The sequence below is a fragment of the Gavialis gangeticus genome, unplaced genomic scaffold (assembly GCF_001723915.1).
Source record: "Gavialis gangeticus isolate Ggan-Ray unplaced genomic scaffold, GavGan_comp1, whole genome shotgun sequence".
Taxonomy (NCBI): Eukaryota; Metazoa; Chordata; order Crocodylia; family Gavialidae; genus Gavialis; species Gavialis gangeticus.
In genome coordinates this window covers 32,879,017-32,893,875 of record NW_017729034.1, presented here as the reverse complement: position 1 = coordinate 32,893,875, position 14,859 = coordinate 32,879,017, and the positions used below count along the sequence as shown (strand labels likewise).

The 14,859-nt window shown below is 41.0% G+C and overlaps 1 protein-coding gene across 1 annotated transcript in view; it reads left to right on the top strand.

The window, feature by feature from the left end:
• Window positions 1-14,859, top strand: part of TTC27 (tetratricopeptide repeat domain 27) — a 303,716-nt gene that overhangs the window by 147,188 nt on the left and 141,669 nt on the right. The window contains exon 10 of the mRNA XM_019527431.1: window positions 13,557-13,670. Within this exon, the coding sequence (XP_019382976.1) occupies window positions 13,557-13,670 (114 nt within the window). The remainder of the gene's footprint in view (window positions 1-13,556; window positions 13,671-14,859) is intronic.

Below are 14,859 nucleotides of genomic sequence, written 5' to 3'. Positions count from 1 at the left end.
CAGGGCTCGGTCCTTGGACCGTTACTCTTCAATGTCTTCATCAGTGACCTGGACGAGGGAGTGAAGTGTACTTTGTCCAACTTTGTGGATGATACAAAACTGTGGGGAGAAGTGGACACACCGGAGGACAGGGAACAGCTACAGGCAGACCTGGACAGGTTGGACAAATGGGCAGAAAACAATAGAATGTGATTTAACAAGGAGAAATGCAAAGTGCTGCACCTAGGGAGGAAAAATGTCCAGCACACCTACTGCCTAGGAAATGACCTGCTCGGCAGCACGGAAGAGGGAAGAGATCTCGGAGTCCTAGTAGACTCCAAGGCGAACGTGAGTCGTCAGTGTGACAAAGTTATCAGAAAAGCTAACTGCACTTTATTGTGCATCAGCAGATGCATGACAAACAGAACCAAGGAGGTGATACTTCTCCTCTGTCGGGCGCTGGTCAGACCGCAGTTGGAGTACTGCGTGCAGTTTTGGGTGCCACACTCACTCTGCTCACCAAGGTGCCCCTGGGGGTCACAAGAAATAATGGCCATAAGCTAGCAGAGAGCAGATTTAGACTGGACATTAGGAAGAACTTCTTCACAGTTAGAATAGCCAAAATCTGGAATGGGCTCCCAAGAGAGGTGGTGCTCTCCCCTACCTTGGGGGTCTTCATGAGGAGGTTAGATAGGCATCTGGCTCAGGTCATCTGAACCTAGCACTCTTTCCTGCTTATGCAGGGGGTCAGACTCAATGATCTATTGAGGTCCCTTCTGACCCTAACATCTATGAATCTATGCAAATTAATTATTCAAAATATTGTGTGTGAAAATACAACATGCTGCCATGGTACTTATTTTTAAATGCTGAATACATTATTTGAAAATTTAAAATGAAATATTTTAATTAGTTTGTCAATTACAATATTTTAAAATGTTTGTTACACCATAACTGGAAAGAAAAACGGGGGGAAATCTTGTAGTGTTTCATTTAGTCTGGGATGACAAGCATTAAAATGACTCAGCAGGTTAGTGCAGGGTTCTGCAGACCAGTGTACAGTTTTTGAGGGACCTTCCTTAATGAAAGCTCTGAGAGAGGAATTGGTTTAGTGCAATCCCTGTGCTGAGTTTCATAATATTAAGTGTAATCTCTACAGTGTTAAATTGAATTTATTGGCAGACTTGAACAAAAATAAAATCACGTGTGAGAATACTGAGGATTTGCCCTCTGAATTTTTTTTTAAGGAAGTTATTAGTGAAAGTACAGCCAGAAATGAGACTAGATTTCTTATGAAGTGCCAGATGTACTTGTAACAAATTAATTCTTTAGGGGAAAAAAGTTGCTAAGCAGCAAAATACTTAGATTATTGTGTGTTATTAAATTGGTTTTTAACCCTGACTCCCCCTGTTTGCTGCTCCCCTCATTGCCCTGACTGCTGCTGCAGCTGGGATGTCCAGGCTCCCCGTCCCTCCTCTGGCTTTTACTTCCTGCCCCTTGTCCCATGGGGTGGGTGGGCAGGCTGGTGCAGGCTGCTGCAGCCCGCAGTACCAGGGGAGCCCATAGTCAAGCAGGTGGGATGAGCCTGCCTGCTCATGTGATGCATGGGTGTTGGGGGCTACCTGCCAGTGTACGGGTGCAGTGATGGGTGAGGGATGGGGGAGCCCACCCACATGCACAGTAGCAGGGGAGCTACCCACACATATATGGCCGGGAGGTGGGGGCATGATCCCTGTGGCCTGCAGCCCCTGGCTGCTAAGAAGGCAGACAGCTCTGGTTTAAACTACTTTATGCACTGACATAGTGAATTGTTGTAAATGTGAATGGCAAAAGGATGGTATCATAAACACAGTACACAGCAAATGCACCTTTTCTTGTCTATTTGATTTATGACATAAAAGGGTTCATAAAAAAAGAAAACAAAACAACTTTGGTAGTGGTTATAAACAGCATAATTGTAGACTGCCTCTCTACTGTCAAATTGACAGAAGATTGGTAAATTGTAGAGTTGTGTGTTGTGATAATAACTAAGTCTGCATTTCTTTCCAAAGGCAATGGCAGGAGTATAAGAAGTGAGAGATTTTTGTTTGTAATACATGTTTTGGCTGGGGATTCTGTGCTAAGTGGTGCTGTTTTGATTTTTGTAGTAATTTTTATATTGCGCATTTTAAATTGTTATGGGCACCTACAGCCAGAATAAGTATTAATTTATGTTACATTTGAAACCCAGATAACAAATAACCCCTCTGTCTGACAAACTGTAGGGTTTTTTTCTGTGTTCACGTATCAAATAGCTGAACAAAAAGTATTAATATAGACTGACTTATAGTGTGGGTCAGAACAAGACAGGAACCTTCTGTCAGGTTTAATTATAACTACAAATCTAGTCCTCTCTCTGTTTCCCTGATGTCTGTTCTTGTTTCAGTATGTAAATAGAGTTTGCATTGGAAATTGCTTAATCACAGATATACTGTATACTTGGCATTAATCATTTTTAAGCAAATTTGTGCAATATGATATATTCACTGACATTTTTTTTAATAATCAAAAATTAAAACTGCCTGATGGTATGTCATGCCATTCCAAAACTCAAGCTGCAGAAAACTAAGGTATAGTTAAGGTACATGCTAATGCAATCGTAATGTTCACCTCGTTAACCTTACCCTAGAGCTGGCGGTAAGCCATGTGGAATGAGCTGTATGCACTTATGCTTCATTCATAGTTGGACATTTTATTAGACCAACTCAGATAGTTGGAAAAATTCTTCTTTGCAAGCTTTTGGGTATAAATACCCTTTGGGTATAAATTTATACACTTTGGGTATAAGTAGCCTTCATAGTTGGATGCACGGTTATCTTGAATAGTAGAGTTAATTAGGGAAGCACAGTGAATTTTTGAGTGTAATAGGAGGGTCCACAGAATCTCCTCTGGGAGTCCTGAGCTGCTTCCCCTTGCTTCTCTGTGTATGTGGTAAAAGAGAATAGGTGGGTGTATAGTTTGAGAAATACAATATGCCTCATTTCAGCAATGAGCTGCATAGGTTGTCATCCGGAGCATATGGGAATTGCCATCAAGTGAGTGAAATGGGATATGAGAGGAGTGAAAGGATTGTAAAATATAGCCAGTGTGGCAGTACATCTTAAATGTTTGAGAATAAGGTAAGAGTTAGGTAGCTCTTTTTCAGAAGAGCTTATCTGCAAAAACAAGGGAACTCTGGGTTCAGTTTTCTGTTCCCTACCAGACTTCTGTGTGTGACGGTGGGCAAAACACAGTGTCTTTCTATGTCTAAATTTCCCACCTCTGCATTTTTACCTCAGTAGATGTTGTGAAGAAAAGCCCAGGTGCTACATTGGTTGAAGCCAGAGCAGCCAAACCTGTCCTGATTAATTGGTTCCTTGTCTGGATTTGAGAGAGACCAGAGGTTAATCCCCCTCAACAATCCTGACTGAACAACTTCCTCTTGCTGCTTTAACCTGCCATATCCTCCAGTCCCTACCTCTGCTGCAGCTGTCCCTTGTGCACTCCCGTTGCAAATCCCTACTGCCTTGGGCCTTCCCCACCAATTCCACATTCCCCCTTGCCAAATCATGCTCCAGTAAATATGGGGTAGCCATAAGGAAGTGGGAAGATGGTGGGGCTGTGACACAAGTGCCTGCAACAGACTTGTCTATGGTGACATTCAGACTTGAAGGGTATGAGAATAGCTCAGAGCTGTCAGTGATGATAGCATGTCCTTTGAACTGTCAAATTACTGGGACAAATTCCTGCAAACACCGTTACCTACTTTTGCCACACATGAACATTTCTCTCTTCAATGTGTTTGTGCATGTTCTGTTTAAAACCAAATGCTTCCTCCATCATTTTCCATTGTGCATCCTTGAAGGGACAGTGGCTGCTGTGCACTAGCTGAGAGAAATGTGAAGCAATTGAGATTATTTGTGGGGCAATTAGAGATGTTGTTTGAGCCTTAGGTTTGCACAAAAAAATCATATAATAGTAGTAATGGAAAGCTGGAAAGGACCTCAAGAGCACATCTTGTCCATCTCTTGCACTGAGGCAGGATCAAGTATACCCAGAGAATCCCTAACAGTTTTGTCTAGCTTATTCTTAAAATCCTCCATTAAGGAAGATTCAACAACCTCCCATTTTAATACTTAGCCACCTTCATAACTAGACTGTTTTTTCTAAGATCTCATCTAAATCTTTACTGCAAATTAATATGGTTTCTTGTTCTTTCCCGTATAACCATAGAGAGCAATTGTTCACCATCCTCTTCAGAAACCTCTTAGAAGGTTTGCAAAACTGTTATCATGTCACCTCATATTCTTCTCTTTTCTAGACTAAACAAATCCAATTCCTTCAACCTTTCCTCATGGGTCATGTTTTGCAAACCTATTATCATTCTTGTTGCTCTCCTCTGGACTCATTCCAGCTTGTCTACATTTTTTCTTAAAGTGTAACTGGAGATACTCTATTGAGGCCTCACTGGTATTGAGCAGAGTGGAAAAATAATTTATAAGAACCTGTTGACTTTGTTAAATGGTGTTTTAGGGAACTGTATCTTGGGAATCCTATGATCTTGGAATGACCCCAAATTTGAACCTAGCAGCTCCATGAAATGCAACAGATTTCAGGATTATCTAAGTAAACAGGTGTATTTTAGAGTACTTAAAAGTTATCTTTTGAACAGACAGCTCTTCTTAAGCTTAACAATAGCAGAGCTTGCATTTCACTATAATCTTCTGAAATGAAAACTGCATCAGTGTCAGCAAATCACAAAATCAGAATGACAAGCAAAAAGTTCTGCTTTATTCCCTCTTGCTGCTTGTGATAAAGCTGTAGCCTGATTCAGCATCTATATTTGCATCTGCAAGGGGAGCTGGTAACCTATTATGGATTCAAGTGTCAGCATTATGTAAATGCTACACAGTTCTCCTATTCTTTACCAAACACAAGTATAGTACCATAAGTAAGATGCTAGTGCATGGATGAGACCAGCTTGTAGATAGCTGATGCTGGGCATGTCTACATGAGACTACTGCACAGTGGTTACTGCACATGTATTTAGTACTTGTATCAGCCAAGTACTAAATACATGTGCAGTAACCGGAGTTACTGCACAGTAGTGTCAGTAAACACCTTTTAAGTGATGCTGCTGCATAGTAGCCTAATACTACTGTGCAGTAGCGTCTCAGCACAGTTTTTGCCATGCACTGCTACTGCACAGTAGCATCTGACCCCTAGCAAGACTGAGGTTATGGTGATCATCAGAGAAAAGTGCTTTGAGGAGTTTGCATCCATTGTCTGGTACAGTACCTTTTGGCTGTTAGCTCATATCCCAGATTATCAGTTTGTTCTTCACTGACACTAAAAAATCACAACAGCATCTGTGAGTAATGTTTTTTATCAGCTCTGGTTGTCTAGGCCGTTGCATCCTGTCAGTGATGTGGCCTCAGTTATTCATCTCCCAGCTGGACTACAGCAATATTTTATACCTGGACACAAACACAGGATATTTTAGGATACTCCAATTAATTTAGAATATAACATTGCATCTCCCTAGCAACACAGGCTTATATGAACAAACTGAAACATGTTCTTTGCTGTCTAAAACTAGATTCTGATAGAATATTGAGTTCAGTTGCAGGTCTGTGTCTCCAAGGTGCATGCGGTCCTGCCCATAACATATGGAAGATGGCCATATATCCTGAGGTAGAGATAAAGGTTGACATTAAATATTTTTATTTACTTCAGTGTACTTCTGAATCAGGCCCATAATAATATTGGCCAAGGCAACTGACTGCATCTCACTTTAAGTAGCCTAGAGCTCAAGGTTTATTGTTTTTAATTTCTTTGTTGCTTTTACAAAGGAAATAGAGCAAATATTCCTTAAACATTAAGTTCTAGGTGAGTTTGTCTTTAAAAATACACTTTTTAAACTAAGCAGCATTGGAACTTACTTCTAAATTTAAGTTAAACCCATCAGTGTTTTTCCAAGCAGAGGATTTGTGCTTGAGGCCTCAGGAGCCTTTAGGGTCCTTAAAGGACGCTGTCGTTTTAAGCCACACAGTTTGGATCTTGAAAAAATAAGCTTTAGTAACAACATGTAAGTTAATTTCATTGAATTCTATTTACCCATGTAGAATTATCTATTTGCATAATTGCTCATGGTATTGGACCAAATTTTATAAAAAAAATTATTAATAATACTGTAAATAGTACTGGTACCCAGCTTTCTGGCCTCACAGCCAATGAGTGCTGTAGGGGTCAGTCCATGGGCTAGATACCATGCTGGGTTGACTTATGGGGTTGGTCTTTAGGCAGACCAAACTCTGTATGCCAGATCCAGCTGCGTGCCACATCTGGCATGTACCAGCCTGAACCCATGAGCTGGCATGATCTGGCACAGATGGCCACATTATCCAGCCCACAGGCCTCCCCCTGGGTCTGGAAATTTGGCAGCAGAGGAGTAACGTTTAACACTGCCACTGTTCCCCCACTGCCAAATTTCCAGACCCCAGATGACATGGCTCCATGAGCCAGATCTGGCCTGCAGGCCAGAGGTTAAGCATCTCTGCTTTAGATTAACATTAAACGTCTTTAATCTTATTTGCAATTAGTGCAGGCTGTTTTCTGTTCGTCTTTAAATCTTTCATTTTCATTTCCAGTTTATTTGCTTTCTGCATTAGCACTTCTGTGTTTGGGTTCTAAAAAGTGTGAGAAAATATTATAATGTAAACAAGCAAGTAAGAAAGATATTTAAAGGAAAGCTATCTGTCAGGTTTTGTAAATTCTTTCTTTCATCAAACTTAAATTTTGAAGTGACAGCCCTCAAAAAGAGTCCCTTGAAGACCAAATCAAGGTTTCCCTAATCTCCTAGTAATTTCCCCTCTCTGTTCCTCAGGATCATATTCCAAGTAATTTTTTTTGTCTTGAAAATGTAGAAGGGTCCTTCCCTGGATGATTGGAAACAAATTAACCAACTCTACAGTAGCTTTAAAAGAATGACTCAGACACCAGAGGTAAAATAACAGGTGTGTTTGCTACCCAGCTGGAAGAAACAAGAATTCTTTTCACTTGAGGCCAGTCCTACAATATCTCACAGGTCTTGTTAACTTACTTGATTGACTTTCTTACACAGTATATGCCTTGTACAAGATGTCATGATATGGCTTGATTTCTTTTACAAATAAAAGTAAAACCCTCTCAAGCACAAGTGGAACATGTTACAAAAGTTGTCACTTTGCCTTTGTTTGTATTGATATAGTGTTTCAGTATAAAATACCTGGACACATTAGAAAAGCAATTTTATGATTTGTCAGCAATGGGGTATGCTGCTTTTTGCTTTATAGTATTTGGGCTTCTTTAAAAATGTTTGATGTGTGGTGATTTAATGTGACAGAGCTCTGGAAACCCTTTCAAGTAAAAATGTTGCTTGGGTGAATAGCCTGAGAGGGAACAGGGAGTTCATAGTTCTCCCCTTTCCGGGAGGGGAGTGACAGAACAAAGGAGCAGAGTCCCAAGCTCTCCTGTTCTTCTAGGGCTCACATGACTTGTTTTTTGTACAAGAGGAAAAGGGAAGAGCAAATTGACCAGGTATCACTATAGTAGGAGAGAAGACTGAAGCTGCATTTTTTTTTTTTTTTGAAGGGAAGAATGAGGAGGAGCAGAGAGCCTGGAGCTTCTGACCGCTTCTAGAGGTGGGGGGTCTGAAAAACAGTGCTTTACTTTCAGCTCAGTGTGCCCCCATCCTGAGTGCAGCACATGCCTAGAAGAGGAATTGTGTCAGTTTGACCAGGCCCGCATCATCCATATAGCTTGTGTGCTTCAGTGGGACTTTTTGGTGTTTTTATCTAATAGCTGATTCAATCAGATATTAGATAAAAGTACCAAAAAGCCATGCTGAAGCGTGCAAGCTACACAGATGCTGGGAAACCAGGTCAAACTGACACAATTCCTCTTCCAGTAGTATGCTGGGGTTTCCCCCCGCCATCTGTCAGCAGCTCTGTGTTTCATAGATTCACAGAAGTTTAGGGCTGGAAGGGACCTTGTGATATCATTAAGTCCAGCCCCCCTGCTCTGGGCAGGAAAGACTGCTGGGGGCATATAACCCCAGCAAGGTGTGCATCCGATCTCTTTTTGAAGATCTTCAGGATAGGTGCAAGCATTTCTTGTAGTTAAGCAGCAACAAGAAGCCAGAGCTTCCATTGTGCGAAAGAGAAGGTGTGAGACTGAGCACCTCCTGCATGCTCAGGAGGATGACGTTCCCCAAGACGGGAGAACTTGGTTTTTATATGGGACAGGATAGGAATTTTAGAGTTCATTAATGGGGGAGAGATGAAAACTAGTACCCTGAGTGAAAAATTGCTTGTGTCACATTGTGTCCATTCCCTAAGACCACTGTTCTATCACTTCCATCACTATGCTTGTACTAGCCCCAGAAAGAAATCATTATCATTACTGATTAATGTAGATTCAGGGATGGCCAACCTGTGGCAGGGATGGTTTCTCTGTGTGGCATGTGACAGATCGGGGTGGAGGGGGCAAGTAGCACAGCAGCAGAAAGGACAGGGAGCAGGAAGCAGAGCAGCAGTTCAGCCAAGGAGTAGAAAACAAAACAGCAGATTGGGCAAGGGAAGGGGATCTGAGTGACATTCTGCAAGGTCACGTACTTAGTTTGCAGCATACCTGCTAAAAATATTGTCCTCCACTGGTATAGGTGGCTGCATAATACAGTAAGACAATTAGATTTTTTCAGTGCCAACAAAAGAGGCTTCTTATTTACTTTCCATGCTTTTTAAACAATGATAGTGATGCAAAAATAGAAGTTTCTTGTGGGTTGGAGAGTTGAAACGATTAAATAAAAATGTTCCATTTTGTACAGAGTAAGTTACATAACTTCTTTTCTTTTTCCTTGTTTTATTGGCATTGTTTTAAATTTCTAAAATGGCCAAAAGAATCTTTGAGAAACTGTTCAGTGAGGAGACTTTTCTCTGAAATTATTTTATTCATTAGTTTTCTTAATTGCCTGAAGTAGAACAGCCCAGCAAATTGTAAAGTACCTTATGCAAGATTTTATCAAACTTCATTTAATGTTTATTGTTTCCAGATGTACTGTTTTACAGTGTAGTCCTGTGTATTAATAATGTCTGGTTTGGGCCACCGGGGAAAGTATAAAATCTTAGGACTTCATAGACTGACTAGAACCATTATTTTCTGGAATATGCAGAATATTGGTAATTTTAGTACCAAATGGTAATTGGTTGGTAATTTTAGGACTGCATAATACTTATTATTATTTGTTTTGAAGCTGTTTGTTAAGGCCCTTGAGTATAAACAGTTATCTTAAATCATTTCTCATTTTTTGTACTGATTTAAACATCATGGTTTAACAACGAGAAAATATGTGCATTTGGGAGTGTTGGCATGAGACTGAGCTGAGTACTAATACAATTACAGATGAGTCTAACTGAAAGGAACACCTGTTTTCACATTTTTGTTAAGATGCTGTAAAAGCAGTGAAGTTTCCTGCTTGTGTACCATTTGTTTGCGTTAAGAAAGCTATTGGAGAAATGTCTGTTGTCTCAGTTATAACTGTTTTATAGGTATACCTGATATTTTGCCTATGTGTAACTTCAAAAATGAGGATTTGGATTAAGGAAAGGACTTTAACTTGCTGACTCATTAGCTACTAAGGAACCCTCACACTCCCTCTGCATGCACTACCTGGATGGATAGTTGGGGAGTGCAGGAAGGCAGATTTTAGAGAGTTGTTACTCCTTCCCTCTGGTTCTGGGTATGACTGTAAACTGCATCTGACTGGAGTGCTTGGTATTGATGGTGGGGCTTCTGGTGGGAAGGTAGCGCCAATAAAATACCATGATGTTGCAACCTCCAGAGTAAGGCAAAGATAGGGTGCCTCAACCTACTGCCTTGTGGTTACTGTTTGGTTGGAGAAAGGCTAAGGGACACTACCCTGGCAGAAACATGTCCTCACTTAGTGTTAGGCAGTCAGCAGCAGTTCTTATCTGTTGCTCTCTGGCAGAAGCTACAACCATCGAGGCACTGAACCATCTGGACTCGGTCTGGCCTGTGGATTCGATCTCACTAGTATAAAGGATGATAGGTCTAGGGTCGCCTCCGCTCCTCCATACTTTTGCCTAGGCATACGTGGCAAAGGTCTTGGTGCGATGGTTGCAGGACTCAGCAGATTCATCAGGCACCCGACTAGACCTCTTACACATACACCATGATCCAGAGGATCCAACAGTTGCCTACTACGCCTTCCCTCTGTTGTGTGGCGGCAACCTTTGTTCCACCACCGTCCCACATGCCAACCAGCACAGTTGAGCAAGACTGGGAAAAGTAATACACTAATGTACAAATACTACAGCAGTTTTTTTCCTTTTCATGTCCTTGTGACAAGGTACTTAGCAGAATTCACAGATTCATTGGAATCTGACAGGCTGCACCATGAGCTCTTCTGCTATGGCCTCAAACTTTTGACCTCTGGGCTATCAACTGTGCATCTTAGTTCCTATGCCACCCCAGCCCACCTTATCAATGGGAAACAGTTACGTCTGAATTACAACTTTTCCCCTCTGCTGCTGCTTAGGTATCTGAGCTCTTAGTTTGCTGCTTATCAAAAATTTATTAAGGCATAAAGGCTATGGATAGGGACCTGCTTAATTGGCGGGTTTGCGGTTTTCACAGAAATTGTGAAAAATGGTGGTGTTTGCAATTTTCAGGAAATATTCCATCAGCCATGATTTCCCACACAATCAACCCAAACTCCCCCCACCCTCAGCATATTACTCTATAATATGCTGTTTTAGAATCTTCCAACCCTTACCATGACACTTAGACAATGCAGCGATCCCTGCAGCCACTCTCACATGCTTGAGACTTGTTATCTGCGGCAGTGGTGGGGCCTCTCCACCAAAATGCAGCGAGGGGCAGAGCTGCTGGGAAATGCCTGTGAAATTGGCCTTTCATGCCATAAGCAAGCCACGAGAAAGGCTTCCTTTCGTGATGAGTTAAGTAGGTCCCTAGCTATGGACAAATGTTACTTTTAATTGCTTTAAAAGGAGAGGAGGGGCTACCATAGCTGTTACAATGTAGTTGCATGTTCCCTTAGTGGCTCAAGTTAGCTAAAATGCTAAAACTTTAACACTGTTTCATTCAGGACTAAAAATGCAGTGCTTTTGCTGCATTTATATTGCTATAGGACCATGCAGAGTTAACAGGTACAACTGCAGAGATCTTATATCAGAATCTCTTGACACTGATACAGTTGTTACATTTGCCTTTTTAAGGTTGTGGGCCAGGTTGACTCACTTTAGGTCATAGGTAGGCCAGTAGGTGGGAGCGAGGACTCAGCCGCCAGTTCTGATTTTCCATGCTACCACCATGGGGAAAACACTTGTTGCCACTGCTTTTCCCCCATGCTGGCACAGGGGAAGCACCAATGCCAGTACGAGGAACACTCCCTGTGCAGGTGCAAGGAGAAGTAACAGCTGCAGACAGATGCCAGCTGCCAGCACAGGGAAAGTACCTGCTGTTGTTGCTTTTCTCTGTACTGGCACGGGGTGCTTTCCGTGTGCTGGTGCAAGGAAAAGGAGCAGCAGCAACAGGTTCTTTCCCTGTGCTGGTGGCAGATGCTTGCCTCCTGCTACTACTTTTCTTTGCATCGGCACAGGGAAAGTGACTGCTGCCAAAGTCCCCTGCTGCCCAGTTACACCAAGGCCCCATGCCCATGGGCCGGATCAAAAGGACTCATGGGTCCTAGGTTACTGACCCCTCGTCTATTCCAAAAATTCTAATCTAGGCATAAGCCAAGTCATAAGTATTGCTGTTCCTACCACATTAATATTTGATCAACAGCAATAGATGGTTGTATTTAATTTCTGTCTACAAATTACTGTTAAAAATATGCAATGAAGAGCGTAATCTTCCAAATTTCAGTGTCTGAAATTAATTGTCCTTTGAATTATTTAATTACTCACTTGTTTTGTTTTTTAGTTTTGTTGTGGAACCTTGAATTTAGGACTTTGAATTTGAGTTGTCTCAAATACGTATTTTATTTATTCACAGGTTTATATTGGTATCTACCACCATATCATAGTAAATAGGGCTGCAGAGGATTTCAAGAGTTCATTTACACTATCCATCTTGCACTAAAACATCATATAGTACAAAATATACATCATATAGCGTAAATCAAACAATAGGTAAAATGGAAGTAAACAAGGGGAGCCAGGGGAAACCTTCCTTACAAAAATGTCACTCCTTTTAAACTAAAATAAACATAATTCAAGTGCTTAGCTAAACAGTCCCTGAAGTTTATTTAACATCTGGCTTGAATGAGCCACTGGAGGAACTGAGTTCCAGAAAAGTGCACCCTCCTTTGGGAATGCCTGATTGCCACCTGCAATGGAGTATGCAGCCCTAAGAACCACCAGAGTAAGGTGAAAGATTGTAACTCCCATGACAGAAAAACCAAGCCCTCATAACGACTTCAGACCATTTAGAGCTTTACTGATCTGGACTAACCTCTCAGATTGCAACAAGGATGGGGCTGCTGAACTAATGGAGAGCATGAGGCCTAGTAGCAGCCTTCAGAGGCAGGACACTATAAAATCTTATGCTTTGGGGATCTTTTCTAGTGTGGCTGCAGTAATTCAGCTTAGAGGTTACAAAGACATGGTTTACTAGATGGAGGGCCAGCAGATAAAGGTAAAATACCTTATGGTTAGACATAAGCCACAGCAGAAAGCGCACACAGTACCATCAGTCACACTTTCAGTTGCGACTTCCACCTACCCTGGCTTCAGTTACCACCCTGTCTTACCTGCACTGCGTACACTAATTTGTTTCTCTTCATTTCTTTTCCTGCCATAAACATTGGAAAGGCACATAAGAGATTCATGGCAGCTACCAGTTACTTCTAGGCACAGCTTTGTTCACACCATGACACCAGGAAAACACTTTTTTTGCTTGCATTAGAGCCACTGTATAATTAAATTATACCTCTTGGTATTCATCCTCATTTATTTTGCTCAGTATCTTTTATGATTTCCTTGTTGATTCACCTGCTCTAAGTTATATTCCAAGTCCTATTCCTCTGCCCTTCCATATTACTTGGAGATGAGAGGATCATATTAATAGCCTTTTAAAGAAAACATTGGACCAGTACTATTTGTATCATCTTGAATTCACAAGTAGAAGCCATGACAATAAGTTTGAATGGATTATACTTTGGGCTGATTCACTAAACCAGTGGTCTCCAAACTTTTTTGATCGTGCACCCCTATCAGTAAAAAAAATGTTGAGCACGCACCCCCAATGTATGTATATTAATATAAATATAAATAGAAGTTCTAATATTTTCTTCCTGCACCCCAGTGGTTTGTCTTGCGCACCCCCTGGGGTGCACAGACCCCACTTTGGAGACCACTGCACTAAACCACGAATAAGTAAAGGGCTAGGAACTACCATCAAATGTGTCACTTTTCTCCCATGGCATTTAAAATCAACAAACTAATGATAAATAACTGTAAACCTTTTTTCCTCCCCAGTGTTTACTTTCTCAACCTAAGTTCTGGGCCATTCAGACTTCTGCCTTGCTTCTCCGGACAAAGCTTGAGAAAGGAAGTACTCGTCGAGTGGAACGGGCGATGAGGCAGACTCAGGTAGGACTTCTGCATGTACTGTTTCCAGTCCTCAGTTATGCTCCCTTACACATATTTAGATGGCTGCTCACTTTGAGAGAAAACATGGTATTTTTTATTTGATTTTTTTTTAAGTTAAAGTGCTTCCTAAAATTATTTTTTTGAAAAGTTTGTAACTAAAATCCGGTTCCTTGTCTTTTTCTTTATAGAACTATTCAAATATCATAGTGTAATACTTCCCAATGCAATTTTTTTACCAATTTCATTTGAAGAAATACTAACGAAAATAAAATACATCTACAAGAATTGGAGTTTGTAAATACTGTAATTACAGTGCTGGAAAATGGGGTAAAGAGCCATTTGTATGACTGGTCACAATTTTAACCTTCGCACTGTGACATGTGCCTCTTAATTACTGCCATTTTTGCTGTAAGTCTGGGGCACTAATGGATGGAACTCCTCTGCTATGTAACATTTCATGGGTTAGGGGGTATATTTTGAAACACTGGTATTTCACATCAGTTTTATTAGTTAAATGGGGGTTTTTTGAGTCTCCAAGGAGTAAATTGGTTTTTAACACCTGATCAGTTTTGAATTCCTACTAAGCAGAGCACTGAGTTGTTTGGAGGATCCAGTAGATACAGGTCAGGGAGGTGAGGTTTCTAAAACTCTGGAAAAAATGTACTGTTTGAAGGCAATTGTGAATTTGAGTTGTCCGAAATATGTACTTTATTCATTTAGAGGTTTATATTGGTATCCACCATCATATCATAGCAAATAAGGTTGCAAAGGATTTCCAGAGTTCTTTAATGCTATCCAAGTGGCATTGAGACCTGTCACATCCTACACTGGTAAAGCCATAGCAGCTAACGTGAGTATGGCATTTATTTAAGCAATTATATACCTGACATACTGCCAAAATCCATTTCAACAGAATGTGTAAAAGATGGCCTGATGAAGATGTTGTGAGGAACTGATGTTTACAAATACAGGAAGCTGGGTTTATTATGCGTTTGTGACCATTATATGGTATGAGGGAATTTTTAATGTTATTTTATGGTGGGCAGGAAGGTGGAAAATTGACTAACACCAAACTTGAAAATTTGAGGCGTTGACCACAGAATTAGCATTAGAGCTGTGATTTTAAAATGAACTTTAACATGAATATGATTTACATCAGGAGTGTTTAGCTTATGATGTGTGGGATGGA